We start from the raw sequence: 12,937 nt of genomic DNA on the forward strand, positions 1-12,937 counted from the left end.
TAATAGATGGATACAGTCTAAGGAAAAACCGTGCCTCGAAAATCAAGAAAATTTGATTCTCGATCAGAGGGCGCTACTAGCTTTGGCCTACTGTCGTATAGATGGCGTTGACGGTTTCGTTTGTTATTTAACAATTTTAACGCATATCAGTGAAAGAACATGGGTCAAAATCATAAAAATAATTAATGCAAATATATACATTTTATTGTATTTTTATAAATCTTCATTTTTAGTTTTAAAGTGTGTCGACAGATGGCAGTGAATTTACTGGGGTTACAAAATTTACTATGACAGTACCGCTCTAGTATAAGTTACTCTATGCCACAGTAAATTCACTGCCTTCTATCGACACACTTTAAAACTAAATATGAAGATTTATAAAAATACGATAAAATGTATTTAAAAACAAATGATTTTTTATTTGCATTTATTATTTTTATATGATTTTGACCCATGTCCTTTCACTGATATGCGTTAAAATTGTTAAACAAAAAATGAAACCGTCAACGCCCTCTATACGAGAGTAGGCCAAAGGTAGTGGCGCCATCTAATCAAGAATCAAATTTTCGAGGCACGTTTTTTCTTTAGACTGTATTTATTACGGAGTTATATCTAACTTTGATACTAATTAACAGTATATAGAGTATAAAAAACTATTTTAGCACGTAGTGGCACCATCTTCCGAAACGCTCTGACACCAGTGATCTTTCAACTTAACTATGATACTTACCTTACTTGGTCTCAGTAGTCATGATACTACGCTAGATGGCATTAAAATCAGACGATTTATATCTCTACTAATATCATAAATCCGAAAGCATAGTTGAAGAAATATTATTTGCACCGATGAATGTTATCACTAATGGCTTTTTTGCAATAGGGTAATAAAACCATTAACACAATGTACTTGAGCTAAACAATCTTGGTCCCACTTATTTTTCTACGTTCTAATTTCTAAATTTTCCTCGTTCGCCAATTAAACCTCTTCACGCTTAAACCGCTAAACCGATTTAGATGAAATTTGGCAGGAGGCATTAGTTTGAGGAATTGAGGCGCGGGAAAGGACTTAAGTTAGTTTTTATTATGTAATCATATCATTATTTAACACAGACGAAGTTGCGGGCAGAAGCTAGTATTGTACCTACCTATATAGATAAATATTTATGGGTGGGTTCATTATATAATTTTAAATTACAGTAACATTCATATGAGAGTTTCTGACGCGTACCTACTGTATTTTTCACCACACCAGCTGGTAAAGGCTCTCTTGATTGTTCAACAACTAATGAGAGAGTTGCGTTTTATCCACATGTGTGGCAAAGAAATCGAATGCAAATTTTGAGTTGTTTCCTTAAGTTGGCTAGTAGAATTTATTTTTAAATTATGAATTTGAATAATAAATATTCAATAACGCTCATTTGGATTTGATTTGATTTGGTTTGATATTTTACAGTTACTATTTTCCTCACGTAGGTGTGGTGATATTTTTTTGTGTTTCACTCGGTGTTAAAATTTGTTTAACCCTCGTGCCTTGAAAACCTCGCAACGCTCAAGATTCCACTTTTAGAACCACTCGCTACGCTCGTTGTTCAATTTTGGAATATTTAAACGAATAACTATTGAATGTCTGACCTTTGCCATTATAACAAACTTATTTATTTACAAACCTTTCACAACGTAATTAAAACCACAATAGTTATTACTCCTGATTGATGGATAGGTTACTTTGTCAAGCTCTGAAAGCCTGACGATGGTATAGTAAATATGGCGTTTTGTATTGTACAAATAAGGTATATATTTCAACGCATAGTAATTGTTAAACCTTGTGAGGTACACTGTGGGCCTGTTGAAAGCCCTTTACACAGGGTAGACAATAATAGCTTCTTTTTTGTTAAGATAAGAGCCAATAACATGTCGCATAAAAGTTGTCGGTATGACCAATTATCTGTTTATACCAGTCACACCATGATAATCCCAATCGCTTCAACGTCTTGACCCTTTCACCTATCGTGACGGACCTTATTTAGTTTGTTGGAAGTACGAAACCAGGTAAAGCGAATCATATGTTCAATATGTCATTTAGCTCCCTTATGATACAATCTATTATTTCTACTGCTAGCAACCAACCAGTAAAATTACCTTTAGCATATCGATTGCTCCGATATTTCGTGAGAAGGAACGCTCGGCAATACATTCCTACATCCGGTAATCGAACTTCGGTAGAAAGTGCCACACCAAAAACTAGATATAAGGCAGCAGCTACCTATGTCGTGCTGCATTAGGTACGGTTAGGCCTTTAAACTATATTTACCTACATTATTTACGAATCAATAATTCTCGATAAAACGACATTTATTACCAAACATATACTTGATAAAATGATTCATATCTACGAATTCTGGTAGGTACATATTATATTAATTATTGATGTACATGAGAATAATTACACATCCGATCAAATGATAACTGATACACGAATTAATACGAACATAACATACGTATATACCGTACCGTATTACGATTACGACAAGGCAATTAATAAAGTTCACGTAATACCTAAATTAGAAGGTGATTCCTATAATTTTTGGCGATAAAAAAATCACCGAAGCGTATTTAATACGAGTGATTAATCTAAAGCCCATCATGTAAGCGCGAAGAGAAAGTTGTCCGCCTACGATGCTCCTGCGCAACCTCTTCGCATTGAGCGCCGAAAGCTCAGTGTGGCAGGCTGCCCTTACGAGTCTTACGACACGTGATCTTGGACTATACAATTTAGCATAATGTTTACCACTGCCATACTGGCTTGTTTAGTGTGAATAACAACTTTCAGCAGTTTAGAACTTTGTTTGATGAATAATCTTGTTATGTGGTGTGTTATGTGTGTGTTTTTAATACCGTGACTGGCTAAGCTGTGTCGATCAATATCGTGCAATTAATTGCGACTTAAAACGGGACCATGAAATTAGATTTGTCACAAATACGCGCACACGTGTTCGGTTGATTAAGTCAAAAACTTATCGCAGATCTGACCGCGGGGGCGAAATCTCCGTAATTAATCTTAATTGTGGCGTATACGCATGCCCATCAGCTTTATCTCTAGGACTATCGTGTTGCTACCATATGACATATCATCCGAGCAACCTTCGAGCAATTCAATCTGTGCGTTATGCGTGTCCTGACAGATCGAATTAACTCATTATACAGAAATATTGGAAACAAGATCTAGTTCCCGACACGATTGGTGCACGGGTGAAGTTACATGCGAATGTCCAACAGTTTCTAGTCTCAGTCAATTAAAGGATCTAGTGAGTACCGCACGTCTTTGTTAATAAGTTATGCGGCGCAAGGACCCAACGCCGCACAGTGCGGGGCGAGGACGAAGCTTGATATCGATCAGATCTAATCAGCCACAGCAGCGTAAGATGATACCAGCGTCTCGAAGCCTGCTTCCTAGAAGTTACTCTTCACCGTCAACGCAAAGGGATCAAGAAAGCGCACCCCGCCAAAGAGGCTACGTCATGAGAAGCTTCTCCACTCCAGATCCAAAGGCAATAGAATATCGTCGTAACTCAGAATCATTCTACTGCCCAAAAGCCCACGGTTCGCGAGGCGAGTTGGACTCTGATCTAGAGAGCTTCGAGCGGTTTGAGGAAAGCTTCGTCGATATGGATGATGATCAAGAGCAGAATGTGTACGGGACGTACAGCAGAAGCCCGGAAAAGGAGGAACCTAAACGAGTAATGGCTACGTTACTGCAAGGGAGCGGGCTGCAGAGAATCTCCATCAGACCTGTTTCGTCTTGCACTACACAGACTTTGTACAATGCGCGGGAAGCCATGAAGGAACTTCAAAGAAACCAACAAAAGGGTAAGTTATGCTACCTGTTGTCTGTTTTCTTCTTTTTAGGGGACGATCTTCGAGATTAACCCAAATCCGTTTACGTAAATTTTTTTTAAATCAGAAAACTTCATGTGCTTACAGATATATGAAACAGTCTGTAAGAAACGATGGGTACTCGCACCTAAATCCTAAATATTTCAATAACCCGACCACACTTTCAATACAAACCACATATGCATTTTAATCTGCCATTTATCTCTATGACGTCATTGAATTTGTTTTACGACAAACACTGCGGGATAAAATATTTGCATTTCAATATTGATACGGAACAGAGCGGTGGCCAGATCGACTGATATTCACACATGCCGTGACTGTAAGCTTTTCCATATGGCTTTTTGAACTGGTTATAGCAAGTAGTTAAAGTTGACCATTATTTTGACAATAGAACATAAGTGCGTATGTCTTACCTATTAAATAGGTTAGCGTCGGTTGAAGATAAAACAGGTAAGTTTTAATTGCATTTCAGCGAAAATAAAAGGAAAAGTAAAAGTAAAGTTAGGAAGGAAAAGGCAAAGTTTATTTTTACTTTGCTGCGGCAAAGTGTTAGCACTTTGGACAAAAATGCGATTATAGGTAACTTTCGGTAACTATCACAATTCATATTTCTCCCATCATGCATTTATATATTTTACATCAACTTAATTACAAATTTATAATTTCTTTTAAAAATTGAGCTATCTTAGCTGTTTAAGACGGTTTCTCTGAAGGTAAATTTAGTTTTACTGACCTCCGTCCTAGTTTGGCTGACTTAAGTTAATCATGATTTTTGAATTGAAATTAATTATCCTAGATAAAAAATTATGTATTGCTAAAAAAATTTAAATGAAATTGAATCAGGTTTCTTAAAATACCCTTAATGTATTTACTTTTTTTAGAGCGAATAATGTGCTCCGTGGTGAGGTTCATTAGAGCTGTGATAGCCGAATGGTGTAGGTGTCTGGCTTTCACGCGTAGAAGTCATGGGTTCGATACTTGACTCGTAACATTGACCTACGCGGAACTTATGCACGGAATATCGTTTGATTACAAATACCATTTCGATGATGGAAACCATTGTAAGTAAAATCTAGCAACGCCCAATCTTGAGACTAACTGCTGCGTGCTGCCTTAAAAATGACTCACATTAGAACGGTTCGGGTCCGGGCCGAGGCATCCGACACTTCGTTTTCTATAGAAAGCATCACGTGATCACCGGTCACCTGTCATAGAAAACGAAGCGTCGGTTGCTTCGGCCCGGACCTGGGCCGTTCTGCCGTGAGTCATCCTTTAGGACGCAACCGGGAAACGGGGAAAGGTTAACATGATGTTTTTCAACAGATACATTCCGCTCTCTCTTCTTAGTTGCTACAAATTCTGCATTTCTTGGTTCTATGTACTCGTATCTTGATGATTTCAATGCGGGGACGCGTTCAGTACTGCAGTTGGGATGTATGTGGTTGTGGATATATGATGTTGGGACCATGAGACTTTTGATTTGATAGGACCAACGGTAATATGTAATTTGGCACATTGACGACCAAAATTAAGTTTATCCAGATTTTCGGAAGGCATTTTCTTACTCTATGAACTAAAGTTTTAAAGCTAATACCTTTCTCCATTCCAGCTCGTCTCAACTTCCGTACACTGACGGCCAAACTGCCACATTCTCACAACCACGAGCCACTCTCTCAAGAGGAAGAGCTGCTCTCCTCCCCACAGCTGGAGTTGGATACGGCAGAGATGGACCAGCAGCTATGCTCTGAGCAGCAGCTAATGGAACGAGAAGCGGTTATGGCTATGCAGGAAAGCGATGATGATACGGTAAGTTTATGTTTAACAAGATTATATATCGGTATACACGAAAAATTGCCTAAAGAGGATGTTGCAGACCTCTACACATTTAAAACTGGACCAGCAGTTAAACTACTAGGACAACAAAGTAATTTACAAGTGCGCCTAAATAAAGATTGTTTTGCATACTGTGTGACACAGGAGGAGATAGAAAAAGGTAGGTTTAGAACGTGAGTGGAACCTAGAAATTTTGAAGGAAATGTTTTCTAATAGTATGTATAGTATGTGATTTCTAATAATGCTGCTGACGAAAGATAGTCACAGTTATAGCGGCCGGTTTTATAATCAAGGGACTTACAAAAAAAAAATCGGAATCCTTTCGAGACATGAATACCAAAATGTGGGCTCCAAACAACACTGCCAAACTCCAAAATACTACGGACGAAAGAGTAATACAGGACTTTCAACGTGAATGCACCTTTGAATGGTTTACTTAAACGCAAGATCATTCCTAATTGTTTATATGCTCTTCCACAATTTGATCTATATGTTCATTAAAGGAGATAGTTTAGCGTCCAGAGTAATCCCTAAATCTCGGATCGACGATACACGTGAGACACTGCTACCAGCTAATTTATAATAAAAAGTAATAGGATTCTGTTTACGGGACAATGTGATAGTGTAGCATTTCTTAGTGTTTAGAATTAAATTATTTCGCGGACAATAGTCCTCAAATTGTGACAAATCGGATTGTAATGCAACACAGTCATTATATTTCCTAATAGTTTTATATATTTTAGTGTCATCTGCATAAATTATATGGGATGAAGACTGAAAGATACTATCAATATCATCAACATATATTCACATCTTCATCAATTGGGTTATTTGTATGTTAATAATTAAGAATGACATGACGAAGTTTCTCGCAAAGTGACCCTGACACGGATATAGGTGTTTTACTACCATCACAATTAGTGTAGTTAGCTAGTCACATATTAGTGTAGTATTTTCGATTTTTCGTAAATAATAAACTTTAATTTTAAATGCATACCTTTACCACTTTTGTGCAATTTTGTTACCTTCATTTTTTATTTAAAAATCTGTATTATTTTCTCTTTTATACCGACTACACGTGATTGCACTGAACCCGTCGTGACTCGTGACACTTTTCTTAAAATATAAATATGTATCTACCTACAGTACCTAACTGACAGATTTAGAGTTATAAATAAATGTGTACATTCTCGCAGCATTTTGCGAAAAATGCCAAATTAAAACGGCGATAATTGTGATAAATGACTTTTAAAACAAAACATATATACTTTAAGAACAGCTTTTGCTTGTTTAAAACGGCTGTTAAGTTGAAATAGATCGTTAGTCTGGAACAAATTGGTTTATTATCGCTCCATGGTATAATGTAATGAATCAGCGACTCAAATCGAAAAATATAAGTACCTACACATCTTTTTCGACTTTACCAAATTAGTACAATATATAAGAAATCTATTTAAATTCTTAGGACTTTTTATTTTTCTCTTTTAAATTGTAAAGGGTTTATCATATTATTTTATTTTAGTTGTTAGACACAAATTCATTGCTGAAGTATTAGGAAGAAGAAATATTAGAAGTGGCTAGTTATTGGATGTTTACCTACTGGAAATATTGGTAAAATATGACTTGGCTGGTCTGTACCAGCCAAGTACAGTTTAGTAATTTTAAAAAGAGTTTATACAACTATTCCGCAATAGTTGTATAAACTCTTATTTAAATTAATAAACTAAATGTGTAGTTTTTACAGAGACTATAGGCTATTCTGGTTTTGTAATTTCAATTAAAACTATTAAAAGTACATAATATATAGTTGCGCGGTAATAATATAGCTATTATTACATTAGTCTTTATTGAAAGATTCGATAAGATTTTATAAGATTCTAGCCCTACACCCCAGCAGGGGGTAACAGGAAAACAAGGAGAAGAAGAGGAAGTCTTTATTGAAACTTGTAGTAAAGAAACGTTTAACAAGCATTATGTCAATATTATGAAAATGTACACTTATTAGTGCTCAGACCATGCGTTATACAGGTACTACTTGGTACTACATACATACTCTCTCTTTCGTAATACTTATAAATTTATCTGAAACAATTAACCACGTATTGGCGAGCATGTCATAAAGAAACCAAATTTTTCTTCTCACAGGTCCCAATTTACATTTTACAACCCGTTAATATCCCTGGATATAGACTTTAAGTAATGTTAAACTTAGTAATCAAAATTTAATAATGAAGCTCATGCAGTTGGTATAAGGTTCATTTTAAGGATACCCAAAAGGTAAAAACGGGATCCTATTACTAATACTCCACTGTCCGTCTGTCTGTCACCAGGCTGTATCTCATGAACCGTGATAGCTAGACAGTTGAAATTTTCACAGATGATGTATTTCTGTTGCCGCTATAATAGCAAATACTAAAAAGTACGGAACCCTCGGTGGCCGAGTCCGACTCGCATTTGTCCGGTTTTTAAAGGGTAAGTAGCATTTATCGATATTAGTAACTGGTGGTTGCGACATGAAATTGCGTCGCATGCCCTAAATAGTTCGCATCTGTCGTCTGCCTGAATCTGCGTTGACGCTGTCTGCAGGTTGAGATGACCCACTTCCCATTAGTCACTGGAGTCAAATTATTTTATAAAATATTTTGATTTGTGTTTTTAAGTAGTCACACTACTATCCATACTAATATTATAAATGCGAAAGTCTGTCTGTCTGTCTGTCTGTCTGTGTGTTCCCTCTTCACGCTTAAACCGCTGAATCGATTTAGATGAAATTTGGTATACAGATAGTTTGAGTCCCGGGGAAGGACATAGGATACTTTTTATCCCAGAATTCACCCCTCAAGGGGGTGAAAAGGGGGGTGGAAATTTGTATGGGGAATCAATAACCGCTGAACCGATTTAGATGAAACTTGGTATGGGGATAGTTTGAGCTGTGGGAAAGGATATAGAATAACTTTTATCCACGAAATCATCCCTTAAGGGTGTAAAAAATGGGGTCGAAATGTATAGTGTGGACCAATTTGGGGGTAAAAAAAGGATGGATTAAAAAGCAGATAAAAATTAAGGTACCCAAATTACTAATTCCACGCAGACGAAGTCGCGGGCAAAAGCTAGTACTAAATAAGACATCCCATTCCGTTAGGTATTCGTTTAGGAGGTGCAAGCGCGCACTGCTTGCCCTTAGAGCTGGTCAAAGACGCCTAGTCTTACCACAGAATAAGTAATAGTATTATCATACAGAACGGCCACGCACCGCCCCGCCCCGATTCGAATTACCTCGCCCCGCGACAGCAGGTTGACGGCCGTTTGCCGGCCGCTCAGTACTATTTTTAAGCAACTTACTCACACTATGACGCATGACGCGTGTACAGACGTGCCGTTCACACATAGAAAAAGTGATTTTTGATGTATAGCGCTATAGCATGTCCGCCCTGTGGTCTTACTAAGATGGCATATAGCCGAGAAATTGGGACGGTTACCGCCGTGGTGAGGTGGCCTAGGGGTTCATGGCGTTAGCCGCGATAGCTAAAGACGCCGGTTCGAATCCGGCCTTCACCACTGGAGGGCTTCGTTACTTTTTCTTTAATATATGACATCTATTACAGTTTATAACATTCTTCTTCTTCTTCTTCCTCGGTACCTCATTGATGAGGATCGCGACCACAAACAACATTAGGTGAAGAATATTTTCAGTAGGTATGTGCCGTATGATAGGTAGGTAGTATACGTGTGATTTATAGACTGAGTAACAAAAGTTGGCGCCGGGTTTCAATGCAAACGTTGATAAGTTTAGAATAAATATGCGGCAACTTATAATTCGACGTATATGCAGGTTTATTTTAATTTTGTATTATGCAGAAACGTCTGCAAACGATAACATAAAGCTTAGAGAAAGCGAAGCCGCTCATATGAGTGATATGGTGGACATATTCGCTATCATCGCGTGAAGTCTCGGTAGCTCAGTTGACAGAGCGATGGGCCAGTGATCCAGAGTCGCGAGTTTGAGTCTCGCCGAGATAGTGAGATTTTTCACTTTTCATTTATTCTACATTAAGGTGTTCTGTTTCCGAAGATGAGTAAGGTAAGGTCATATATGAGATAGGTATGTAGATCAAAGTTCTCGTGGATGCATTATGTTGATAACGATGGATCTATGTAGCATATTTATCCCTTAAGCCTTGTATACAGGGATCGAAACCGGTTTTTTTACAAAAACTTCGAAATGTAGTAAGTACTCAGTTGTGTTTTTAGGTAACGACTTCGTATTATTAGATTGCCCACTTAGAAATGAAATAATTAACAAAGAACGAAAAAATACAGTTTTCTTTCCCATACAGAAAATACCGGTATCCGATCCCTGATTGTATGTGACGTGACTTCTCTTTCATTGTAAGCGCTTAAGAGTCCCCGGCAAGCTTGGCCGAATTGCACCTTCCCGTACAAACGTAGTTCCGCTCTCATTTTAAAACTATGTGTTGGATTGTAATGAAACTTTGCACATACAATGACATAAGGTATATCTAGGTCTGTAATTAGTTTATATAGCTCCAATTTATAAAACAAACGAAATAGAGTAACTACGTTTGTAGCTAAGCTAATTTTATTTACCATAGTTAAAAAATACAGCGAATTTAAGTTTTTCATACAAAACTTGTTTTTGCTCTAGTTCGTTTATTTTATAAACTGGAGCTATATAAACTAATTTGAGACCTAGATATACCCCATGTATGTGCAAAGTTTGATTACAATCCAACACGTAGTTTTAAAATGAGAGCGGAACTACGTTTGTATGTTAACATATTTAGATTAAACTTAACCTAAGTATAGTATACATATACAGTTTGTTCTGTACTCAGCAGGTATAACGCATAAAAAGTAGGTACTTACTTATAACAATAATTGAGAGCGCACTATTCGCCCAAAAAACTGTCTACAGTTTGGCGAAACTTTTGTATACCTAGACATAAGTATATTTTTTGGAAAAAATAATAAAAAAAGTACGGGAAGGTGCAATTCGGCCGAGCTTGCCGGGGACTGATATAATAGCGTTCATGTACCTAAGGTATATGTATACCACAAACGGCGCTTCACGTTCCTTTATATGAGAAAAGACATTAAATGTATCTTGAAATTCTATTATACATTCCGCAAGCATGTTTGAAGCCTAAATTCATGCCGATAAATGTATGTACTTAAATTTATGGCATACACCGTGCCCATACTAATAGCATGATGTTTGCAATAGGTGGAATTGGTAGTGAGCATATCCTATAAAGTATCTAAACAATCGTTTAGTACTTAGTCATTGGCAAACTTAGACTACAAGCCTTGGATTGGATACGCTTTGAGCTTTGGAGCTTAGTTACGACTAGGCTCGATTACTTAATTTTCGCTCATCTTAGACCCATTATGAGTATGTTATGGCATCTAGACTAAATAAGTAAACCAGCTGTGATACTTAATTATTCTCTTTTAGATCTAAAATTACATTTGCTGGTCTATCAACGAGCGCGTGTAAGTGCGCGCCGAAACGACCGTACCTACACGCACAGAAAAAAAGGCTATTCTGAAACTGCCCTAAACTACACTCTACTTAGTTTTATATGGACCGGAAATATTGTATCTTTGCCCTAAATATTGCGCTTGAAGACAAAAAACCTATATTGCAACTCTATTTTAATCCTCAACATAGTTGTTTGTTAATTACATCTAGCTTGACAAGGGTTTTCAGTTGCAAAGTAACTTGTTTGCATTACGACGCTTCTCTCGTGGCGTACCACTGTTTATCAGCGGTCGCCCGGCAACCGCTGCCACAACACGTGCGGTATCAACATCGCGGAACAAATAAAACGGAATAAGGTCGCTTAGGACATACCGAGCCTTGCCACTCGTTTACGAGAATTACGAGTTAGTTTAGCACAGGACGTGAGGCTGATTATATGCGAGACTGTACGATCGATCGTAAAACCTTCTTCAAACGTGTTTGAGCTCGGATTGTTCTCGTCGTGAAGTTTGTAATGTGTGATCGATACGGTCAACGGTGGCGTGCGGAACCTTGGCGCGCCTGTTGTTGGTGGTGAACCGTGGTTAGGTTGCCGCCGGGCATCTCATCGCGGTGGCGGCGCGCGTCTAGCCAGCACCGGGAACAATGATCACGCCTTGACCTTGCGGCGCGGGGGCCGGGGGCACGATGACGCCACCGCGACCGACACGCGGTTCGGCTTTCGGATGCGATCCTTCGTCGGCGGTATCCGCGTAATCGGCGGTCAGCGCGATTTCGAAGTTTGCGTCAAAAATACCGGCGGGTGCGCGCCGCGACGCTGAGCCTCATTCGCGAGCCGGCGCTGCCGCCGACGCGACCGAACGACCGACCGACCGAGCCGACTCCCGCCGACCGAGTGAACGCGACATGCGCGCGACCAGACATGGGTAATGTGCAGTGCTGCGCTAGCGGACGCTTCCACGAGGGCAAGAAGACAAAAAAGCCGAAGAAACAGAAGAAGGAAAAGTCGAAAGGAGTTAGTGCGAAGAATAACGTTGTTGGTGGTAAACCCAGTGCGGATTGTAAAGTGATGGCCGAGGACTCTTCCGAGCGCGCTGCGCCTGCTGCTGCGTCAGCAGAAGCGCTGACGCAGGCCGCGCCTCCTGCCGAAGATGTGCCCGATGGCCGGTCGCAGCCAAATGTGCAGGAACCGGGAACCACCGGCACCGACAACGACGGACAACGTAACGAAAGCATGGCCGAAGCGAGGGAGCGATTCTTCACACAGGTCAGCCTACCATTTTCATTCCCATCAATATAGATAAAAGAAAACGCTTTTAGTAGAAAATAGTTCTACTAAAAGCGTTTTCTTTTATCTTGTATCACGTATTTCGTTTTAAATGTTCTAGTAATATTTTCTGGCACGTTTCAATATGGTTCAATAAATCCTTTTATCATTCCGACGTCTGAGAACTTCTGCTTTGCATCAGCTGCTCTTGATAATGGCTCTCAAGCGCTATCTTGTTTATTTACGTTCCTTATCGTAAGGGTCTCAGTCAATAAAACAGATGCTTGTTTACTACACTACTTACACGTAAGTACGCATCTGAAAAGTAAAATGACCCTATGAATGAATATGGTGTATAATACTTTTGAGAAGTATGGCGACAGGCATATTATGACGCCGTGTTATCATTACCACATACGATTCACTAATTAACTTAA

General features: G+C 38.7%; 1 protein-coding gene, 1 long non-coding RNA gene and 1 other non-coding gene across 5 annotated transcripts in view; 2 read left to right on the top strand and 1 right to left on the bottom strand.

Moving 5' to 3' along the window:
* The window catches only part of LOC134742428 (uncharacterized), an 87,034-nt gene that overhangs the window by 60,082 nt on the left and 14,015 nt on the right, over nt 1–12,937 (bottom strand). The window lies entirely within an intron of this gene.
* The window catches only part of LOC134742357 (NAD(+) hydrolase sarm1), a 93,094-nt gene continuing 83,456 nt past the window's right edge, over nt 3,300–12,937 (top strand). For 2 of the 3 annotated variants that reach the window (XM_063675433.1, XM_063675434.1), the window contains exon 1: nt 11,983–12,500. In XM_063675433.1, coding sequence (XP_063531503.1) covers nt 12,156–12,500 — 345 coding nt within the window. In that variant the 5' untranslated portion in view covers nt 11,983–12,155. Of the gene's footprint in view, nt 3,868–5,506; nt 5,704–11,982; nt 12,501–12,937 lie in introns of those variants that run through there. The other variant, XM_063675432.1, reaches the window with a different exon arrangement.
* Trnas-cga (transfer RNA serine (anticodon CGA)) lies at nt 9,216–9,288 on the top strand. The gene has a single exon. It is a non-coding gene; the product is annotated as a tRNA-Ser (tRNA).

Source organism: Cydia strobilella, chromosome 6 (genome assembly GCF_947568885.1).
Source record: "Cydia strobilella chromosome 6, ilCydStro3.1, whole genome shotgun sequence".
NCBI classification, from domain to species: Eukaryota; Metazoa; Arthropoda; class Insecta; order Lepidoptera; family Tortricidae; genus Cydia; species Cydia strobilella.